The 16,873-nt window shown below is 37.9% G+C and overlaps 2 protein-coding genes and 3 pseudogenes across 3 annotated transcripts; 2 read left to right on the top strand and 3 right to left on the bottom strand.

Moving 5' to 3' along the window:
* Nucleotides 1-1,022: 1,022 nt before the first annotated feature.
* On the top strand, nt 1,023-5,855 carry LOC147499924 (uncharacterized; annotated as a pseudogene). The gene is made up of 2 exons (XR_015196130.1): nt 1,023-3,211; nt 5,489-5,855. The product of XR_015196130.1 is annotated as an uncharacterized LOC147499924 (transcript).
* A 285-nt stretch (nt 5,856-6,140) lies between these two features.
* On the bottom strand, nt 6,141-7,992 carry LOC147499923 (pentatricopeptide repeat-containing protein At3g18970 pseudogene; annotated as a pseudogene).
* A 306-nt stretch (nt 7,993-8,298) lies between these two features.
* On the top strand, nt 8,299-9,823 carry LOC147499922 (pentatricopeptide repeat-containing protein At1g08070, chloroplastic-like). The gene is made up of 2 exons (XM_086563567.1): nt 8,299-9,196; nt 9,309-9,823. Exons 1-2 carry the CDS (start codon nt 8,299-8,301, stop codon nt 9,821-9,823), a joined length of 1,413 nt encoding a protein of 470 aa, XP_086419693.1.
* A 566-nt stretch (nt 9,824-10,389) lies between these two features.
* LOC147499921 (tryptophan synthase alpha chain-like) lies at nt 10,390-13,815 on the bottom strand (annotated as a pseudogene).
* Nucleotides 13,816-14,332: 517 nt separating this feature from the next.
* Nucleotides 14,333-15,382, bottom strand: LOC147499920 (putative germin-like protein 2-1). Its single transcript, XM_086561675.1, has 2 exons — nt 15,193-15,382; nt 14,333-15,044 (listed from the first exon to the last, which is right to left on the bottom strand). Exons 1-2 carry the CDS (start codon nt 15,305-15,307, stop codon nt 14,494-14,496), a joined length of 666 nt encoding a protein of 221 aa, XP_086417801.1. The 5' UTR covers nt 15,308-15,382; the 3' UTR covers nt 14,333-14,493.
* Nucleotides 15,383-16,873: the final 1,491 nt, after the last annotated feature.

The raw sequence follows: 16,873 nt of genomic DNA, 5'->3' as shown, positions 1-16,873 counted from the left end.
GTTTAAGCATTTAGCATTTAGCATTCAACACCAAAGTTTCGTCTGAATGTTGAATTCTAATACTTAATATTTGAAACGAGGAAGTCATTTTTTGTCTTTTCTTAATAACCCAATCTCAAGAACTCATCTACTTTCTTATCTTGACCTTTATGGCTTCAAAATAGATTCTTCAAAATTTGATGTTGGTGTCACAGGTTTTTTCATTTTTTTGGGTGAATGATATCTATTTTGTTAAAAATAGAATTACATATATATATTTTATGAAAGTAACAAAATATGAAAATAAACCGTTAAAATATATTTGTGAAAGCATATTTTAAATAAATTTATTTATCATTTCTTTTCTTCGATAATCTATCTCCCCTCTTCAAATATAATATATATTTTGTTTTACAAGAAATCAAGTTGGTGTTTAAAATAGATAGCATGAGTAAAATTGTCCGAATGATTTATATTCAGCATTCAGAGCCAGGTTATTCTAACATAAAACAAACATATTTTTCAGAATTCAGCAATCATCATTTAGTATTAAGAGGATTGGCCATTTAGCATCCAACATTCAGTATTCAGAGGCTCAGAAAAACAAACGTAGATTAAGAGGAGGAGGATGTTGATATAATTATTTGTATGCTGAAGCTAGTTATTGAAACATATGGTTTTCAGGGTCCTTTAGATAGAATTTTTGTAATGACTACTTATTACAAAGCTAATAAAGTGATGATACAGATTATTAACGGATTCAAATACTCTCTTTCTCTGTACTTGAATTATTCACTAGCTCATCTTTACACAAGAAATCGAAAAGAACTTCTAACTAATCGCAGGATAGGTAATTCAGTAGCTCATCTTTAAAGCAGAATTCAAATGGATATATAATGATGCATTTAATATTAATTTTCTTCACATCTCTAGAAACGAATATGCGAAATTCCAAAAGAATCAAATGAAAATATCATACCGACATTAGAGAAACCAAAATTTCGAAAGATAACAGTGAAAACTTAAAATTCAAAGGCGTGGGTAAAATTTGTAATAAAAAAACAAACCCTAGAAACAAATTGTTAGAGAGAGAAAAAATTAACATGGAAGAAGGAGACGGGGGAGAACAGTTTCATAGAAACGAGGCAATATCTGCAGTAGCAGATGACGGTGGGTTTGTTATGGTAGATGAAGAGGAAGAAGATTATGAGGATCTATATAATGATGTTAATATTGGAGAAACTTTTCATAATCATAATACTAATAATCAAACTATGACTAGAAATGAGGATGCTGATGAAGAAGAAGAGGAGAAGAAAGTAGAAACTGACCACCCAACAGTGTCTATGAATGTTGATGTAGTTGGAGAACAAGAGATTCAAGAGAAGGGTGGTGTAGGTGTAGGGTTTAGTGGTAATGAGTCTGTGTCGAAAGGAGCAGCTGGTGGTGGTGATTTGAGGATTGAGTTGGGTCAGTCATCTGGTAGATTGGTTGAGAAGGAAACTGAGATGGTGGATAATCGGTCGCAGGGGGTCATGAGGCAGCAGATGAATGGTGGGGCTGTTGGGAATAATGAGGGTTTTGCTAGACAAGGAGGAGGCGGTTATGGTCCTGGGAATGGTGGTGTTGGTGTTGGTGTTGGTGGTGCTGGGGGAGGTTATGGAGCTGGGAATAATGGTGGTGGTGGTGGGAATAATGGTGGGGTTGGGGGTGGTGGTGGGAGTACTATGCTTTTTGTAGGGGATTTACTTTGGTGGACGACGGACGCTGATATAGAGGGAGAGGTATGTAGGTATGGGAATGTGAGAGAAGTGAAGTTTTTTGAGGAGAAGGCTAGTGGGAAGTCGAAAGGGTATTGTCAGGTTGAGTTTTATGATCCTGCTGCGGCTACGGCTTGTAAGGATGGGATGAATGGGCATTTGTTTAATGGAAAGCCATGTGTTGTGGCTTATGCTTCTTCGCCGTATAGTATTAGGAGAATGGGTGAAGCTCAGGTGAATAAGAATCAGGCTATGGCTCAGTCGAATCTTCCTCCAGGGAGGATGGGAGGGAATGATGGTGGAGGTAGAGGTGGGGGCAACAACATGCAAACAGGTGGGGGTTTTCGAGGTGGGGATGCTGGAGGTAGAGGTTATGGGAGGGGCAACTGGGGAAGAGGTAGAGGGCAAGTTGGGCCAATGAGAAATAGGATGGGTGGTAATGGATTTGGACAAGGTGGGAGGGGATAATGGGCAATGGTGGTGGCAATGGATTTGGGCAAGGAATGCAACCTAACCCACAGATGATGCATCCTCAGTCAATGATGGGCCAGGGATTTGATCCGGCTTATGGTTCACAGATGGGGCAAATGGGGGGCTATGGAGGTTTCCCTACTGGCCCGACTCCTTATCCAGGAATGATGCAATCGTTTCCTCCCGTTGGTGGTGTTGGTTTATCTGGTGTTGCTCCTCATGTCAATCCTTCTTTCTTTGGAAGAGGTATGCCTGCAAATGGAATGGGAATGATGCCCGCAACTGGTATGGATAGACAAGGCATGAACATGTGGTCCGACCCAAGTGCAGCTGGCTGGGCTGGTGAGGACCCAGCTGGAAGAGCAGCAGAGTCTAGCTATGAGGATGCAGCTTCAGATCACCAGTATGGGGATGGAGGTCCTGATAGAGGCGGACGCCGTAATGCATTAAAAGACAAAGATAGGGTTTCTGAACGGGATTGGTCTGGTTCTTCTGATAGAAAGTACCGGGATGAGAGAGATCCGGAGCGGATAGGGACATACCAAGAGATGAAGATGGTTACAATAATGAATATGTGGAAAGGAGGCCTCGCGATGACAGAGAATTGAGTAGAGATAGGGAAAGGACCAGGGAAAAAGACAGCCACCGAGAAAGGAATTGATCGTGATCGTGACAGGGAGCGATACAGAGAGGACAGAGACAGACACGTGGATCATAGATATAAAGACCGTGGACCAGAATACGATGATATGGGTCATAATAAATACAAAGACCGTGAGCCAGAGTATGATGAAGACTGGGACAGAGGAAGGTCTTCTAGGGCTTACAGTAAATCACGTGTATCCTATGAAGAGGATTATCGTGCTAGGGGAAGGGATGTCTCGAAGAGGCGAAGGCTACCCTCCGAGTAGCTGAATCCTTTATGGAACACAGAATACAATAGCGGCAGAAGTGCTGAGGCTTCATGTGAAGGAGCGTGGTTTCCTTCTCAATATAAAAAAGTAAGTTTTGCATTTTAATTTGATTATATCTGGTGTCATCTGTTTCTTTATTTATATTTTATATTTCTCTAGTAGTATAGAGATAGGCAATAGCACAGAAAGTTTAGTATATGAAGAGTTTTGAACTAGTAAAATATACCTGAATATATGATAGTAATATCTAATAGTTCTTTCTGTTTGGACTTTGGATTTTCTAGTGCCTTTCCCAGTCATATGAACCGTAGAGTAATTAGTATGATGATAATAGAATACTTTAAAAAAAGGGTAGTGACTATACTGTGTCTCAACTATTGGCATATGTCTATGTAAAGTTCCTTCTTTTCTACCATAATATTTCTTTTCTTCTATTTATAAACTACAGCTGGGTGGACTTTTGAAAATAAGTAATGTTGTTGACAGGTTAATAAGTAGATTTAAATTTTGGACTGATTAACATCTACATGCATATAAATATCCATTTGTTCACCAACAGAGTAGTTGGAATATTATATTTCTCTAATTGAAATTTGGAAGTGCCTTGGTATTAAGAAATGGGAGTAACACCACTTCTTGGTTTTTGACATAGCTGAAAGACTGGAAGTTGTCAAGGGCGTTCAACATGAGTACAAAGTTTTTGACTAACTGAATGTGATAGCTCTTGTGGTTGCGTTTAAGTATATTATTTTTGTCATCCTTAACATTTTGGTGATGATAGGATTAGTATGTTTTTTTTTATTGTCTATTTGCCAATTCAAATTTGTGCTATTTATTTTTTATTGTTAGGAACAATTCACACTTCACACCCTTTTCCCTTGGGAAAAAGCTGTTAACTGCATAAAATGAAGTTAAATAATTTTTTCTTTCTTCTCTTTCTTTTTTTTTTAAAAAAGAAAAGAAATCTCATTTCATTTCATTTTAAATAAATAAACATTCAGTTTACATCAGATCTTTGATGTACCCTTTAAAGAAGACTTCAGTATTTCATTTAAATGTTCATCTATGTTTTCTTCTTTTCATCCACGTCAGTAACTTTTACTTTGGGTTAGTGGTATCATGTTTTCTTGGTATATTTTTAGTGCCGCGTCTTTTTTCCTTTTCTAACTTTGATGTTTGTTGAGATGTATTGTGGAATTTTCTTATTATGTGGAAATTTCATATCATGACCTTGGGAAAAGTCCACTAAATTACTTTCTAGCAAGGCAACATGGCTTGCGGAGTATCTCCCAAGAGCGTCTATATGGATTTTGTGGAAGGAAATGTATACAAGGTTGTTTTTGCAATTAGAAAAGGAGACCCACATTGTAATGGCGGGGATCAATGAGGAGCTACATAATTGAGCATGTGCTAGTCCTTGCTGTAAGGGGAAACGGTCTACCCAGATTTTATTTGTAAATGAGATACTCTTGTAATGCAATGAGGGTGTAATCGGGAATTGTGGGTGATCCACCCAAAATTTATGTGTAAATGCCATGTAATGCAATGAGGGTGTAATAGGGGATAAGGGTTCATTCGAAGGTCAACTAGCATGTTGCTACGTGACCCACATCTTGTAACTTACTGTAACACTTGAGATATTAATAAAATGAAATGACTTTTATCTGTATGAAAAGTTTTTGCACGGATCAGGGGGGAAAGCGCTTGAAGCCAACTTTTGAATTTTCTGTTCGTCTTTCAGTTTTTCTATTAAATAATTTGCGGAAGGCATGTAAGCGTAAGGGTACACAAAATGATCTGAAACCACTGGAGTAGCAGAACATGTCAGGATTGAATGATGGAAGAATATAAGGCCTATTATTTTGAGCAACTCTCTTCTCGCAGGATTGGATAATTTAGAAACCTGTCTGTTGCCAAGCCAAAGGAACAAAAAAGGTTGGGAACTAGAGATATGCTAGATAGACTTTATGTTTTTGGTAAAGATGATTTGAAGAAACTTGAAAAAATTTCTATTGCCTTGAGAGGTATTTCAAGAAGGGATTAATTTGTAGATTCATCTAGAACTTCTGTAAGTAGAGTGTTCAAAGCAGTTTCCAGCTCTTCTAGGTTTTCTGTTGTTTGGAATCAGGTTTTTTGTTTGCCGTGACTTTTTTCTTGGAGTGAACTAATATAGAATATAGTAAGACACAATGTTACTTCTCATATCCTCTCTTTATATTTGAGCCTTACAGGATTTCATTGTGGACTCTATAAGCTCGGTATTGCAAATATTTTTGAGTTTTTGCTCGATGTACTTGGTTTCTAATTGATCTTGTATGCAATTAGGTATTATATGTTTCTGACTGCGGATGTGTTTCTTGGCAGCAAAGTAAAACGGTATTTTCTGCTGCTGAAGATTTACAAAGCCGATGATATTTTCTTCACTGGATGTCATATGGCGAGGAATACCTGCAAATAACCTGGCATCCGCGTTCACCCATCATTGTAGTTCATAACCAAGGACTCAACCCTTCTGGGATTTCTATTGCACACACAGAGACACCCTTGAGCAAGTGAGATAATTATGGAAGACAGTATTTATGTTTTTCATTCAGAAGACTTGTACTTTTAACTTGTTGACAGTATAACAATTTGTTTTAGCTTTTTATTCAAGAGTCAGATATATGAGACAGAAATGGTACTTAAGTGGAATGCATACTTGTTGATATAAGATTATGTTCCTTTGCCCTTACTGAGAAGAACAACTTCTGGTCTTCAGTTTTTGTCTTGCTCGTTGGTTTATTTAGTCTTTTTTGTATGGAATTTTAATTATATGTGTTTATTGGTTTCTACAATTTTAATTGTGAATGGTATGGCCTGTACTCGTTAAGAGAAACTTCGAAGAACTGGGATTCCGGACCCTTTCATTGTGGTTCGTGCTGGACCTCAACGCTTCGACTGCTTTCCATATCTTTTAGTCTCTTTGTTGACTCGCACCCAGAGGTCATCAGTTTGTCTTCCCTAAAGCAAAGTTGGACAGTGGTAAATTGGTGTTGAAGGCGAGTGTAATTGCCTTAGTTTACTTGAGCAATCTGAATCCCCTGGTCATTCTCTATTACTAATGAAGTCTGTATTTTACAGGCCTTATAGCTTGTGAAGTTGTTACGGCCTTTCAGGTGGCCAATCTTTTTACAAGTTCAGCTCTGACAATATTTTGGAAGGAGCTCAACTTCCTCTGGTAGGGGTTCGATTATGTTTCATTACAATTTGGTTGAGTTAGTTTTGGGGGTTGCCATTTCTTCTCCGCATTTTGGATCCTTTCAATTGTTTGTCCTATGATTTTCCTTGCAAAGCTAGATTCCACAACATCAATGCACGTGTCTATATTCCAGTAAGAAGCAAAATGGAACTACGGTTTCAGACTTTCAGTGATTGGCAGATCTCCTGTTTTTGTAAGTTACAATTCATGACTACACCAATTGAACTGAACTATAACCCGGTTCAGCCTGTATACACTTATCTTTCATCTTCTCTCGCACCATTTCCAAATCTTTCCACCTTCCAGTGGATGCATACACATTAGATAGAGCTATAAAGTCTTCGCACCTAGATACAGTGTCAACCGTTCCACTTTCTTCTTGCAACTGGAGGAGATGTTTCCCCACCTTTTCGCCCATGGTAGAGTTTCCATGAATCTTGCACGCAGCTAACAGACTTCTCCACAGGATTTTATCTGGTTGAAGTGGCATTTCAATTACGAAGTTATATGCTTCTTGTAACCTCCCCGCTCTACCAAGTAGATCAACAATGCATCCATAATGTTGAATATTTGGTGTTACACCAAACCTACTACCCATGCTATAGAATAACACAAGGCCTTCATTGACAAGCCCTGCGTGACCACACGCGAACAATAAACTTGTAAAAGTGACTGCATTTGGCCTAATATTTGTCACCTGCATTGCTTCCAGTATATTCAAAACCGATTTCCCTTGCCCATGAAGAGCTAGCCCCGAAATCATTGATGTCCAGGTCAGTATGTTTTTCATCTTCATCCTATTAAACACAACCAATGCACTTTTCAGACACCCACATTTAGAATACATATCCACCAAACAAGTTCCAATATATACGTCATGCGGCACATAAACTATTTTCTCTATACGCCCATGAACGCAACTCCCAGTCACCAAGTCCCCAATACGAGCACACGCAGATAACACACTAACCATAGTAGTGTCATTTGGATTCACACCATTATTTCCACAACGCAACATTCCACAGAACAACTTTAACGCCGCATGTGCAAAATACTCACTTCCTTTTTTCTGTGAACAATACCCAGATATCATAGCATTCCAAGTAGCACTAGTTCTTCTATCACCCATTTCATCAAACATTTTCCTCGCCGAACCACAATCCCCATGACTACCATAAAAATGTATACAAGTAGTCCCAACAACAACATCATACCCCAATCCAATCTTCAAAACCCTACAATGCACTTCCTTCCCTTCCCATAACGCCGTCCTCGACCGCGCACAAGCGCCAATAACATACACATAACTCAATCTATCGAATACCAAATCCCCACCGGCAATTCCGTCCGCGAAAAGCCGTAACGCTTCGCCACACGGCATACACCGTATCATAACATTCCAAACAAACACATCTTTATTATAATCACTATATTTAAAAACAAGACGTGCATAATCACTACCATTATAAACAGAAAAATATTCTTGGACTAATTTTCCTATAATAGACCCGTTTCCAGGAGAAGTAAACCCATTTATTACAACTTGTCCATGAACTTGTTTCAATTGATTAAAACTTAACCCAACTTGTTTTAATAACGATAAACATTTCAACCGTGGAAGACTAACCATATTAATATCATGAGATTTCAAAAGTGGGAACGTTTAGAAGAAGAACGAGTAGTTGAATTAATTAAAAAATGTAAAAATGTTTTACAATTAAAAACAATCCATGGACACGTAATAGTAAATGGCCAGTCTCAAAATAATTATGTTGTTACAAAACTTTTACGTGAGTTAACAAATTTTGGTGAATTACAACATGCTAAGGTTATAGCTCAAAGTATTAAAAAACCTAATGTGTATTTATGGAATGCTATGATTAGAGGGTGTGTACAGAATTTGGAAAATGAGTCTAGTTGTCGCGAAGCGATAACAATGTATGAGAGGATGCATAGGTGTGGGGATATAGGGAAAGATTTAGCTATTGGTTTTGCGTTGGCGTCGGTGTTAAAGGCGTGTGTAGGTGTGGGTGTGAAGGCAGTGGAAGAAGGAATGCAGGTTCATGGTCATGTAATGAAGTATGGGTGTTATGAGGATGTGAGAGTTCAGACTAAGTTGATTGATTTTTATGGCAAGTGTGGGTTAATGGAAGAGGCTGAAAGAGTGTTTGATAGAATGTCTGTGAGGGATGTTCAAGCGTGGAATACTTTGATTAGTGGGTTTGTTAAGGATGGAAATATGGAAGCTGCTAAGAGTTTTTTTAAGCGGATGCCGAATAGGAATGACTTTACGTGGGAGGCTATGATTAGTGGTTATGCGAATGTGGGTCGGATGGATGACGCGCAAAAGCTTTTTGATGAGCTTTTGGAAGATTGCTGCGAGTTGGATATGAATGCTGTTGTTTGTACAGCTATGATTACTGGTTATGCTAAATGCGGTGATATTGAAGCTGCACGGAGGGTTTTTGATGGGATGTTTAGAATGGATGTGGTTTCGTGGACTGCAATGATATCTGCATATTGTCAGGCAGGGCTTTATGTTGAAGCTGTGGATCTTTTTAAACTCATGTTAAAGATTGGAGGAGAAACAAAGCCAAACGAGTCCACTGTTTCCAGTGTGGTTTCGGCCTGTACTCATTTGGGGTCGGTTGAGTTAGCGCGCTGGATTAAGGAATATATTTATAGTCGTGGTAAAGAGCTATTGAACACTCATACTGTAACTGCTCTTATTGATATGCATGCCAAATGTGGAGAACCAGATGAAGCGTATGAGTTGTTCAAGCAGTGGAAGGATAAAGATATTGTTTGCTATAGCACAATGATAGCTGGGTTTGGTATGCACGGTCGTGGAGTAGAAGCTTTGGAGATATTTTCTCAGCCGAGAAGATGGGGTGAGACCTGATAACATTTGTTTCGTTATAGTCTTATCTGCTTGTAGTCATGCAGGTCTTGTAAATGAAGGGTGCCGATACTTTGATGTGATGCAAAAGGAATACTCTATTCTTCCAACTGCTGATCACTACATGTGCATGGTTGATCTACTGGGTGGAGTGCAGGGCTTAATTGCTGATGCCTACAGAACCATTGTTGAAGTCATGCCTCCTGTCGAACCCAATGCAGGTGTATGGGGTGCTTTGTTGAGTGCTTGTAGAGTACACCATAATGTTGAGATAGGTGAGATAGCAGCAAAGCATTTACTAGAGATTGAGCCTGAAAATGCAGGAAACTATGTCCTCCTTGCGAGTATTTATGCTAAGGCACGGAAATGGAAGCAAGTTGAGTATGTGAGGGGCCTCATGAAAAGCCGTGGAGCGACAAAATCACCGGGACTCAGTCGGATTGAAATCGGTGGCAGATCCCATAAATTTCGAATGGACGATATCCCTGATCATCTTTCTGGTGAAGATTTAGTTTCTAAGGGATACTCCACGTTCCCCAGCATAGAGCACGGATATATATAAAGGGGAGGCCTTTGGTTGTCTGTGTAAGCCGGGCTTCAGGACTGATTATAGTAAAGAGATCAACCATTTGACAAGTCCCAACCACGAGACATTTTGTTAGTGGAACAAACAGTGAGATGGCAAAAAATCACTTTATTGGATGGTTCAGAGTTCAAAACTATTACCGTATTGTTCCATATGATCCAGGAGGAAGATTTCCATATTATTACGTGGAATTTCAATTTTCTTCCCTTGGCTTGTTGAGTTGCTATTTGTAATCCTACGGCACATTCTTTCAGAAAATCTATGCTTACCAATGGTGTTCCCATTTATTTTATGTTTTTTTTCATATTTTTCAGTTTTTCACCGGAATAAGAAAGACAGTTTTTTTTATCATATACTGTGATAGTGTGATGTTAAGAGATTCAATTAAAACTTGTAGCTGTTACTAATACTCACAGAGCAAGAAAAACAAACGTAGCAATAAACAAATACCAGAGGGAAGACAGAGGAAGAGATGTACTGATGTAGTGAGATGAACAATTCTTGTGGACTTATCATGGAAATGAAGAGGGAAAAGAGAAAAGTTCAAAAGCAACAGAGCTTGATTGAAATTATAACAAAACTGATTCGTCTGTGTAAGAAAATGGATAACTTCAATGAGAATTCATATTCTGATATCCTTGTAGCACGACATAAAAACAAGATTCTCACCACCAAGTTGCTTATAAGTCATATATGTGTGGTACCAGCAGTAACAGCATCCAAACGGCCTAAATTGATTTCATAACTCAGGTCACAGTATCTATTTCTTCCAGAATTAGATTCACTCATATTTGAGAATAGACTGAAGCAAATTTGCATTATTATTCAGCCAGAAATAAGCATTTCCTTCTACGCAACAAAATCTCACTCTAGCTATTTTCCAGTCATAATTGGTATGCGATGTCATGAAAGTGACAAGCCACATCATGATGTTTACAGAAAGTTGTTGTCAAGGGAGAGCGAACTTCAGGGACTTGGTGAAGGCTTCTAGTTCTTTCAAGCCCTCTTCGGAGATTTTGCTTCTCCTAGTAGCTTTACCATGGCACTACCAACAATGACACCGTCTGCTCCCCATCCCGCTATCTGTAACACACAAGTTTACAATTGAAATGGTGAATACCTGATTAATCAATCAGTGATTGCCCATAAAAATGGCATCAATGCTACACATACTAATTTACCTGTTGTACTTGCTCTGGATTCGATATGCGAAGCCAACAGCTACTGGTTTAGTTGTCACCTGATAAAGCGATTGAGTAATACACATTAAGGAAGAAAATGACCTCCACTTTATCTGGTATTAGCACTTAGCTATAGGTACACATAACACTAGTATGGAAAATTCAGTCAATGACCTACCCAAAGGGATAGATAGGGAACATCAACTATCCTCTCCTAATAGCTAGGTTAACTAAACTATTAAGGTTGTTGGTGTCAGGCACTATCTATAACGCAAAACAAGTCATAGAAATTTCTAAGTAGCACAAGTCTTGGCCTCTTGGGTACACTGCTAAACAAGATTAAATACAAGTTGTCTGATTTTCGAGAAAGGAAGGGTAAAGTTTAGGACAAACCTCCTTAATTTCTTGAAGAAGTGATTGGACCCTTGAGCTTACAGATGCTCGAGCACCAGTAACACCAACTGAGCTCACCTGTTCAAGATAAACCGGTGATTAGAACCATATATTCAAGTAATTCTCTGACCTAAACAACATCAAAACGCAGAAATACAATCTTATGGTTATAAACTTGATATTGTTAAATTTTAAAATAAATTAGCTTGAGATGATGTACCAGGGAAAATATTATCAAATAAATAAATTAGAAGAATGCTGAGAAGAGAACCAATCTGATGCTGAAGAAGGATGAAATTGGTCAGAAAAGTCCATGCAATGAGAAAAACACTGGTTAAATTTTCTTCTTCTTCTTTTCACTATTGAGACAATCGATGGTTATAGATGAATATGGCGTACGACACATTATATGCAGCGCCTTAAGCTAGATATCTCAAGGGTGCAGTAATCATTATGAGGCCATTATTCCCCATTCTGAGAAGTGAGGATTTGAATGGCCAAAAGTTAACATGAAATCCGTTACAAACTTAAGCACAGCATATTAGCAAGCCACTATCTCAGTAGTCTTCCAGTCAACTCTATAGACTTTCAAACTAGTTCTCCTTTGTGACAACGACTGAAGCCATCAACTTAGGCAAACGGGGGGACAATCTCTCCCTCAGATACACAATCACAGCCTTATTCGCCATTAAGTATGTACTTTTAATCCTATACCAAGCTAATGTTGCTATAACTAGTCAATAAAGTCAATAGAATTTGACAAAAGGAGATAGACATGAAGTGCTTGTCTACCAACTCAAAGTGTACGAGGATCAAGACCTGAAGACCAACAAATTGGATGGAAATCTAAACAGAAGTATAAATCCACACTGGAAATAAAATAATGGCAGACGAAACAATATTCAATAAGAACTTACAAGGTACACAAATCCTTCCGCAGCTTCAACAATAGGTTTCATTCGTTCTGTTGGTGTAGTGGGTGTTGTCAGCAGTACCTGGCGCAACAAAATTATTTGTTGGAGAAACATTGTGCAAAAGTCAATGTAACAGATAACTGTATATGTAATTTATCAAAACAGGTTTGAGAAAAGATTGTGCCGAACAAAGATACTAAATCACCTTATTGAGTAGTAAATGCTACAGTCTTTACCTCTATGCAATATACAATGCATGACATAATAGGTTCAAACTCCAAAACTTCCTACATTGTACTCTAAGAATACAAATGTCAAGTAATTAACATATATAGGTATAGATGTGACAAAGGGATCGTATTTCTTTTTAAACAAGAACTGGAATCCAAACAAAGAGGGAGAAATTGAGGTACAAGATGGAGAACATACCATCTCGATGTCGTTCTTAGCAGCTTCCTTTCTCAAGGTTTCAGTCTCCTCTAGAGGAACATCTGGAACTACTAGGCCTGAGACAAAAGTTGGACGTAATGAAGTTATAATACAGAATCAGACAGAACAGAGAAAAGTAAGAGAAAACTGTTAGGAATTAGAGACTCTACACTATTGAGACTGGGCATTAGAGAACGTCGTCTCATGAGAAAGTTATAACACATCAAAGACTAGATGAGAAAAATTGTCATCAAACATTAACCTGACATATATAATCAGGAAGACTTGAACTTTACCTTGTACACCAGCATCATTTAAGATGGCCATAAAGTTCCCAATACCACGCTTAAGTATCACATTGTAATATGTGAACAATGAAACAGGACAGGATATTTCCGGGAGCACCTGTTGCATCAAAGCCAAAACCATATTTTAGAAATCTATAGCACACCAGTTTGAATCGTAAATATATCTCGAAAATACTGAACACAAATATGATAGTCTTACCCCTTCAGCATGGAAATAATCGATTCCAAGTTGGTCCCTTTAGCTAGAGCACGAGCCGAGGCAGCCTAAAAGACGATAGACAAACTACAACACTTAAGAATCAAATGACGGAAAATAATACGATAAAGGACAACAAAATGTGCCACTCTAGCAAACCTGGATAACAGGGCCATCTGCCAAAGGATCAGAGTATGGTACACCCAATTCAATTATGTCTGAACCACAAGTGTCTAGCACTTTCAGTGCTTCAGCTGTTGTTGAAAGATCAGGATCCCCAGCCGTAATGTATGGAATCAATGCGACCTATAGCATTATAGAAATCCACATTAAATACATCAAATGTACATACACTAAAACAAAAATACACGCTTACTTTGCCTTGTTGTTTCAGTTTGGTGAATGTTTCAGAAATACTAACACTAAGAGAAGCCATTGGTATTAAGGACTTAAATGAAACAATGGGTTTTGAAGAAGGAAGACGGAAAGCTTGGCTTTGAAGTTTTGAGGATTGAAGGAAGCTGGATGTTTTTACAGCAGAAGCCATTGACGTGACACTAGATGGTTTTGAAAGAGAGCTTCTTTTATATTAGCTACTCTAGACTGATACTATTTTATAATATATATTATTACTTAAATTGACTATGACTAAATTCTCTGAATCATATGATCTTTTAAGGTAGTTTACTCTTGATTTTAAGGTAGGTGGTAGATTTAGGACTAATAAAATTAGACAAGTTATTAGAGATGTACATTTTTAAATTAGATTGGTGCAAATAGGGTATATACTCTCTAAAAATAGTTACCTATCTTTAATGTTACAATCTTTTTTATGAACAAGATCATATACAATTGTGGGCATCTTTAATGCGCACCTAGCATCACTAGTCAAGAAGGGCAATTAAGCATGGGTTCATGGATAGCTTGTATACTTTCACAGATGTCCAGAAGGAGATAACCGGTTTTGCTGTTTGACGTTATATATACTTCACAGTTCACACTAATTGAAATCCTACTTGAAAAAATAAAACACAGCAAGCAGTCCAGCAACAATTTGCTTCCAATAGACAGTAGAAAAGGAAAAATGAATTAACACTTTTTCGTAGGAATCAATACAACACAAACACCAAACAAAAAATATAACACAAACACACAATTTTGTTACTGAACAATCAAAAACTAGAAAATAAATGCCACAACCCACAACGATTACAACTCAATTTGATCACATCTTAGGAAGCACGAATTGTGCCTGGAGACTGTCGACTGTGTTCTTTTCCACTTGAAATGCCTTAGCTAGAACATCACTTGAAATAGCCTGCTTGGATCCAAACACTGCGTTAGCTATGGTAATGACTCCAGGATTTTGACTGCTCAGTGCAGCAAGCGCAACTGCATTACCATATCCAACATTGCGCTGGAAGTGAACAAGTCCCATTGGGAACACAAATACATCTCCCTTCTGAAGAACTTTGCTAATTAAACGGTTTTCAGGGTTGGAGGTGACGAAACCAACATAGAGTGTGCCTTCCAATACTGTCAGGATCTCTGAGGCTCGAGGGTGTGTGTGTGGTGGATTTAAACCCCATGGCGCATAGTCTATCCGTGCTATGGATATTCCAAGAGTGTTGAGCCCGGGTATCTGAGCTACATTTGCTGGGGTGACCTTGGACCCGACCTTGTTCGAAGTGTTCCCCATAATGTGTAATCCCGTAAAGAAGAAATCAGTAGCTTCAGCTATCTTGGGATCTTTGCAAGCTAGACCATTTACCATTGCTGCACGAAAAGTAACATTCTTGAGAAACTTGAGCACTACATTTACATGCACATTGTGGAACTAAACTACAAAATAAAATACCAAATTATAATACTTCGCTCAGTTAAATTATGTATGTAGGAAAAATGGATAGATGCTTCGACTTACCTGAGTTACTAGGGTCGGCTATACAGAAATCTTGCAGAGGACTGGGTTCGAAAGCCTGCACAACAGAGCAAACGCAAACTAACAGCAGACTGAATATGAAAATGTGACTTGTCATCTTACTCAAATTTTGATCTCTAGTCTCTAATATCGCAAGGTAACAAAGAAACGAGAGGTGATGGTATGATAAATTCAAAACGTAATGAGTGCTATATATAGGAAGAGTTCTTCTTTTTTGCGAACTGAAATGGTCTATACGTACTCATTTTAATAGGCAGCCGTCCAAACACATTGCCAGTGTTTCTTATTTGATTAAATCCCACTTGAAGCTGTCAAACCTGTTTATGCATTTTTTTAGTCACTTAGCTAGAATAATCAATCTTAAAATCCACTTGAAATGGTTGTCATTGTTTATCAATTCAGTATTGGAAAGGCCGGTTAAGCTATGTAAAGAATATTTGATAGCCGGTTAAGCTATAATCTCCCTTTATAATGTAAAAACTAACAGAATAATTGGTCTTAGAAAACACGGTCTAAGCAAAACAGGAGAAGGCGGCAAAGGCAAACTCTATTCATCAGAAAAGTATGTAATAATGTACATTCTTAATTTTGAATTTGATCGAAGACAGAAAATTGCCTACAGCTGCAGTAACATACATTCTTTATCATATATGGAAGATAGGCCACAGCAGATTGCCATGCATTTCTCCTGAATATAACAGTTGTTGGTTTCCAAAGTGAAGGGAAACTTCGGATAGTTACGGACTCACGATTAGAAGTATCAGGTAAATAATTTGAAATACTAGACTGTTTGGTAAAATATCTGGAAGTCCTGATTAACTTTAATCATTGACATTGAGATGTTTATCTATTGGATTATGGTTCCATAGATTGTATGTAATAGGAATATAGGATGCAATTTCAAACTGAAACTATCCCATTTACTTGGTTTTAGTGTGCAACTGTGCATTGAATCGTCGAGTAAAACCATTATTAACACTAGGTCACCAGTAGAGTAGTAGAGCATATGTGCAGAGTGATGGCCAGTAAGATAATCAACCAAATAGAACAAAATCGTGTTTCTTTCTGCATGTACTTTTGTGTTACAAGAGTTCCAAATAACAGAATGGTCTTAACTGGAAAGCATTAAACGAAAGAAGCTGGCCATTTGTACATTCTCGCAACCAATTCTGCTTGCTCTGAAGTATATCTGTCAATCAATAATTCTATCTCATTAACTAACAGAACTCTTGTTGGCGTGCCTATGTCGGACCAGGGAGATGAAATCCATAATGTTGTGTCAGAGTCATTTTCTCTGTTAATATTTTTGATAATCAGCCTTCATCAAGTATTTGATAGTTCTCGTATCAAGTAAAATTAATAGAGAGATATGTTGAAGTAAGTCAACAATACTAACATAAACACTAAGCATACTCTGCATGATGCATCAGGATCTGTCCGTTTGAGAACTCAGGCTAATTCGTTCTTATAAATTTCACTACTTAAAAAAAAATAGAGCTTTTAGCGTTTTGGCTCTACTTTGATTTCCAGTCTCGTATTCTCTATGTTGTACGGTTTAGAACTTTATTAGATCGACGAAAGGTGACAGCCAATTAATCTAAATGGTGGGCTGGACAAAGATTCCTACTATACATCACAGTCCTTAAACTTCTAGATTAAGTGC

Source organism: Coptis chinensis, chromosome 5 (genome assembly GCF_015680905.1).
Source record: "Coptis chinensis isolate HL-2020 chromosome 5, ASM1568090v1, whole genome shotgun sequence".
In the NCBI taxonomy this organism is placed as follows: Eukaryota; Viridiplantae; Streptophyta; class Magnoliopsida; order Ranunculales; family Ranunculaceae; genus Coptis; species Coptis chinensis.
Note: the sequence above shows the minus strand (reverse complement) of the source record. Positions and strands in the feature narration are given on the sequence as shown.

Coding starts and splice junctions, on each gene's coding strand:
- LOC147499922 (XM_086563567.1), top strand. CDS start 8,299: ATGTATGAGAGGATGCATAGGTGTGGGGATATAGGGAAAGATTTAGCT. Junction 9,197..9,308: donor CACAATGATAGCTGGGTTTG/GTATGCACGGTC, acceptor GTAGTCATGCAG/GTCTTGTAAATGAAGGGTGC.
- LOC147499920 (XM_086561675.1), bottom strand. CDS start 15,307: ATGACAAGTCACATTTTCATATTCAGTCTGCTGTTAGTTTGCGTTTGC. Junction 15,045..15,192: donor AGCCGACCCTAGTAACTCAG/GTAAGTCGAAGC, acceptor CTTTTCGTGCAG/CAATGGTAAATGGTCTAGCT.